Here is a 6,033-nt window from a genome sequence, read left to right as displayed (position 1 = left end):
CATTAATCTTATGCTGCAGTTATAGCCTGAATAGACGTGAAACAGATTCCACAACTCCATGGTAAATGCTTTGGAAAAATCAGGCTTCCTAGAGCAGCCTTTATGGGGCACTTCTTCAAAACTAGTAAAGATTTTCAGAGAAGAAAAGTCTGTTAAGCCCCATGTCTTGGGAAGGGGGGAACAGGGTGTGGAGAAGAATGGGAACGTTAGCTCAACTGCAATTTAAGCAAGCACCAATTTCAGTAGAGAGATTAAGGCGTAAACCAAAACTACTCACTGATATAAGAAAAACTTTAACTCCCTGGTCCTCTGTATCCATGGCGGTGATCCGGATACTCTTCTCACTGGCTTTATCGATCTGCATCTGAGCCCAGAGCTTGGTGTTTAAGATTAACCTGAGACTCCCCTGAGTCCTCATCACTAAAGCAAACATACAAGATCCATTAGGTGGAAAAAGACACAACAGGAACACGAGAATAGCCAAAATGGCTCTTTGTGTGTGTGTGCTGTGAGGCTGGAGCAGGGGGAGGAGAGAGAAATTCTTAAGTCTCCTCTACAATGAATAAATATCAAGGCAAAGCCTTTGAAAGAGAAGTCTTGTCATGAGTGTTCAGAAGAAAGTAGGCTATTAAAGATGATAAGACACGTCTAAAGATATTTAGCCCAACGTCTCACATGTTTAATACATCAAAGTTCAGTGGTCAGATCTGAGCTGATAATCTCAGGCTAATGCACCTTCCTGAAGGTCTGAAAAATTGTGCAGTATCCAAAGAGACTTTCCTCCCCCAAGTGCCCAGTCCTGAAGAGCAGAGAGCCCAGATCTGACGAAGGTTGCCATACATTTCTAGTCAGCAAATACAGCTTGCTTTTAGGGGGAATTAAAAAAAAAATGGAACATTTGCTACAATAGGAGAATATAGGCAAAATATCCTGTCTTTGGAGGAAATGGTCATAAAATAAAGCAAGAGAAAAGGGCCAAATTTCCTTCTGAGTTGCTGTAACTAACATGACCTAAAGCAGATGCTATTGTGTGTCATGGAAACATCCTATGAAAATTACACAGACTATCATACAGTAACTCATTTCCCCAGTTCCTCTTACCCAGCCGAGACTGTAATGTTCCATCGTCCGCTGAAGCCATATCATTGAGTCTAAGAAGTCCTCGACCTCTTTCTACCCAAGATTGAGAGTTTTTATCAAATACAAACAGCTTGCACTGAATCTGTAACAGAAAATATCTCTATAGCATAATGGTTGATTTTCAAATTCTGTATTTGAATTTTAAACTGTTTTAGCTGTGTCATCATCCCTTTTGCAATAAGTCTCTCAAAATATGCTAACTGGTATCAGAAGGTTTTATTAATGGAAGTTAAATATCTATGTTCAAGATCAAACAACAAGAATGATTTTCAGAGTTACTCTCTTCAAACCTTCACATCCCATGTTCCTCACATGTCTGCATGCACCAGGTGGTATATATATTTGCTTTCCCTCTGTTTCTCTGTCTTCCTCTGACACAGAACACCCAGCTCTGTATACTTAATTTGTGCCAGATTAATGTTGTTCTGTCTGTACAAGTCCCATTCAGTATTCCAGTGTATTAAGTATCACAGGGAAAAAGAAGAGAAGTTGGGTGAGAGGACTATTAAGCTACAACATAACAGAGGACTGATTTGCATGAGTAAGTATATTACTGCTAAAATTTTCAAATTGTGGTTTTCCTAAGCAAAACACGACACTCCCATCTTGCTATTATTATAGATTATATCTTGCTTGGTCTGAGAAAACGAACATTATGATTATTTTGTACAATAATACAACTTCAACTGATATGCATTAGTTACTGAAAAGTATATCTGTTTGATGTGAGAAGAGACCAAAAAGTCATGGCAAAAAGCTATTCAATAATAATACCCCACAATGTAATTCGGGTGCCAAGAAACATAAAAGATCAAGAAAAAAAAACATAAACAGAGTTACAAAGGGAGGAGGAAAAGAGGTATATACCTTTCAGATTCACACCAAAACCCTGCTTGTTTCTCTTAGAGACACACTGAAGTTAGTAAGTAAATTTAAGGTAACGAGTAACTACAAAGTTAAATAAATCACTGAAATCAGAAGTCTGAGTCATAACAACATCTTTTTAAAATGTCACTAATTCAAGCAAATACCCTCAAAATAAACTCTTGAGTACTGTTTTTTATTGTTTCTGCCAGGCATAATGGCCCATTCTGAGTTTTAAAAAAATATTCAGCAATACAGTAAGTATAATTGTTTTGCGATTAATTCAAGGAAGTATGCTTAAGATTTGTCTGGGTTGTCCAAATGCTGAAATTTATCTGGAAAGAGGAAATTAAGAAACAACAGAGTAAGGATCTGATAATAAATATCCAAAGTCTGCATTCTAACACATGAAAGCACATCAGAGATAAAGAACATGGCTCAGCTGAAGGAACAGCTTGGACACCCATATTAATCCCCACAAGCTCAAAGCTCCCCTACATTATCAGTTTCTTACCTGTAAAACATTACTTTCGGCTTCCTCCCCAGTAATCACTTCTACCTTCGCTAATAAACACTTCCTTGCTGTTGCTTTAGTATAGGCTGCTGCAGACTCTGCCAGTGACTCTGAAATATTATTAGCTGAACAAAATTTTGAAAGTTTATTTTGAGAACGATTAGCTTATAATTATATAGGATTTCTGAAGTTCTCACAAGTAAACCAGAATTTAGAGAAAAAGTACAGAAGAGGGACAGGAACAGAACATTAGAAACAGGCTTGAAGTTTAAAGCAGAAGTTAAAGCCTCCCCTTTCAAGTCTTGTTTTATAAACGCAAGAAGATGCAAAGCACAGAAGAAAGAAGTTATTGAAAATTTTGTTCCCACATAAAATGTTTTTTTACATACAACTACGCAAAACCTTTACTAACTCATATACACCTACATATCTGTAGGTGTTCCAGCAGTACTAATACTGCTACCAGCTAGCTACACTGTTGTGCCTACATACGTATGGCATGATTCATTTTCCAATTTTACATTGGCCCGCAAGCAGTTTGCTGGAGAAAACCCACTGCTCCCAAAATTTCCAGAAAATCTTGCACATCTGAAGAGTCAGAGAGGTCTAGAATCCAGCAAACAATTTTTGGTTGAAACAACACATTTGGTACACCCACTCAACACAATATACAATCACTGGAAGTATAACAGAATTGTTAAGAAATGGTTTGCAACATTTCTTCTACACTCTAGAGGTCCAAGTATCTTCTCTATTAAAACCTGCTTTCACTGCTGAAGACAATCCTAATATTGCAGAAAAAAAAAAAACACATGAAAAAGACAGCATAACCTGTATGTGTTTAATAGTAGAGACAGAAGCACAAGAGTATCTACAGCATGCAACATGTAACACCCCCCCCCAAGCCCCAAAAGGCTCTGTCTTTGGTTAGAAGAGACAATAAAGGCAACATTAGATGTTTTTATAAAGTAACAGAATATTGAAAACTTCAGTCATATAAACAAGGCTTAACTACCATTCCTAAAAAAAATGTTTTCTATTTCACCTTTCTCTGGTGTGGCTTCCTGAGAAGATGATTCGGACCCAGACTCTGTAGCAGCATTCTCCTTATTACTCTCTGTGCTACCTTCATTTGATTTTGGTGGACTCTATCACAAATAGAAGATGAGGTAAACAGAAGAGAAAGCATACGCTAATTTTAGTTTTGCAGAAGACTAGTCATCAATCACTGAGGGAGGCCCCTAGTGTTTATAAACCATGTGGCAAGAGAAGAATCCCACAGATGACATCCTTTCACAGTAAAAGCTGTTTTACTGCCCCAGCCAAGGAATTAAATGGATCCTGACCTAAGAAAAAACACTTCAAATTACTTTGTCCTCAACTGAAACCAAATTTCAACCCTTAATTTGAGGTTATGTCCAAACAAAGCTAACTAATTTCAGCTACAGTTCAACTTGAGACATACTTGCCTGACTACCCCACTCAATGGTTAGATAATTATGAATGCACAGTATTAAGTGCTTCCCTTTTGCACCATCATAACAATAAAACAGAAGTAGGAAACACTAAGGCACTAGAAATTATACCCGGGGGTTGGTAAACAGTTAAGCACAGGATTTTCTGAGTTGTACCTCAGTACTGAGGTAGTTATCTTACTGCTGGATTTGAAATCCCATCATTTGGAGCACCATGTAATTGACTTTCTGTCAATGTAGTTCTAGTGAAGAAGCCATTGAAAGGAAGCAAGCTGTGCCATATTTAAACTGCTTGGATTTGAGAACCATGTGCACCACAGAGAAGGCATTCTATCTCCTTCCACTGGCAATGCTTGGCAGGGAAATCCTGGAGGGCACTGCAGCAGCACCCAATAGTTCATACAATGAAACCCCCAGATTTCACTCAGTTACCTACATGGGAAACCACTGAAAGGAATCTGTGCTCCAGTGACAAGCATGTTTAAATGCTTGTAATACTTGTATATTGCACATTTCCTGAGTGAGAATCCATAACACAAACTTCACAGAAAATCAGAACACTTCATAAAAAGCGGATACTCACTAGGACACGCTCACTCATGTTCTGTCCAAAAACAAACTTGTTGCTAGATGCATCTGCACTGTTTGTAGAGTTCTCTATACTAGAGGGGAAAAAATGTTTCTGTAAGTCAAGAAAATACCTGTTTATCCTCTACAGATCAAATTCCTCAAAAAGTGAGCAACTATTACTGACTTTAAAAAATTAACTATTGGTTTCCATAGAAACAAAATAAAAAATTAATTTAACTTGGTAACATGAGAGCATGTATCATTTTTACAGAATAATTTCTCAGAATAATGGCAAATGATTTTGTCACTGTAAATATTTTCCCTCTGTATATCTAATTACTTACTAAGCAATGCTGAACGCTAAGCAAGGGCTTACTATTTAATCACATAGCATACTTTTTTAAAAACGGTATTCTACATGCACAGCAAACTCAAACCACTACACATTCTTAGGTCAATTTTCTCAAAAAGTCAGGGAAAGAACTGAAACAATAACAGTTGCAATATCAAAACTGAAGCAACAGTAGCAGGGATGAGCCATGCCTTTTCTTAGACTAGCTGCAGCGTTACAGACTTCCCAAGAAGTCTCACAATCAAGACTCATCCCTCTCGTTTTCCTTATAGAAGAGCAACCTCCCACACGTGACATTTTTATTAGAAGATTTTAAACCCCTATTTAGGAAGGGCAACAGTTTTACTACCATTTTACAGACTCAAAAATTGAACAAGTCATTGTTCATCCACCTTCCCTGCATGCATACCTCTCTAAAAGTTAAGTTCCGCTCTAATATTCAGGTCCAAAAAGGAATATTCAAAGACTGATAAGGGAACTGATACACTTCCAGAACAGATACTACATGCCTACCAACAGGCAGGGAACTTCATGCAACTGATCAGCAAATCTGAAGGTTAGAAGCGTTTCAAATGAGCAAGGCAATAAACCAGAGGGTCTGTAACTGCCATTACACTGTAAGATCACCAGGAAAGATGGCCCAAAAACCAAAACTGTTTTGGGACAGCCAATTCCTTAGACCTTCCACAGGTAGGCGTGAACAGGAAGACAACGTCCTGGAGACTCTCATGAAATAAAGACATCCAAAGTGCACAGCTGAGCTCATGTTACGAATACACCTGTTTAGCAGAAGGAGCTGTTCTGTGTAACCATGATCAGACAGAAATTAAAGACAAAAATAATTCAGAAAAAAATCTGAAGCTTGCTACCTCCTTTCTTCAGAAGCCTGGGTTCCCACTGACCCAGTTATAATCCCTGCATCCAAAAAAGAGCAGAAATCACAAATAACTTTGAGCACAAGTTAAGGATATAGGCTTCTCTGTAGTCTCACCTGGAACTGATGTACTGTAGGAAATAATTTGTTGCAGAAGGCGTGTCTGATGTTGGAAGGCCAGCATTCTGCACATCGGCAGTTTCATCGCTTTCATCTCCTAACTACAAAAACAGTATTTATTAAA

General features: G+C 38.0%; 1 protein-coding gene across 2 annotated transcripts in view; it reads right to left on the bottom strand.

The window, feature by feature from the left end:
• The window catches only part of RANBP3 (RAN binding protein 3), a 45,570-nt gene that overhangs the window by 4,255 nt on the left and 35,282 nt on the right, over nt 1–6,033 (bottom strand). For both annotated transcript variants that reach the window (XM_083810831.1, XM_083810830.1), the window contains 6 exons: nt 5,907–6,010; nt 4,577–4,655; nt 3,564–3,666; nt 2,519–2,643; nt 1,102–1,222; nt 278–420 (listed from right to left, as the gene is read on the bottom strand). In XM_083810831.1, the coding sequence (XP_083666957.1) occupies nt 278–420; nt 1,102–1,222; nt 2,519–2,643; nt 3,564–3,666; nt 4,577–4,655; nt 5,907–6,010 (675 nt within the window). The remainder of the gene's footprint in view (nt 1–277; nt 421–1,101; nt 1,223–2,518; nt 2,644–3,563; nt 3,667–4,576; nt 4,656–5,906; nt 6,011–6,033) is intronic.

The sequence above is a fragment of the Anser anser genome, assembly GCF_964211835.1.
Source record: "Anser anser genome assembly, chromosome: 25".
Classification (NCBI taxonomy): Eukaryota; Metazoa; Chordata; class Aves; order Anseriformes; family Anatidae; genus Anser; species Anser anser.
The sequence above is the reverse complement of the archived record's forward strand: the minus strand, read 5'-3'. Positions and strand labels throughout refer to the sequence as shown.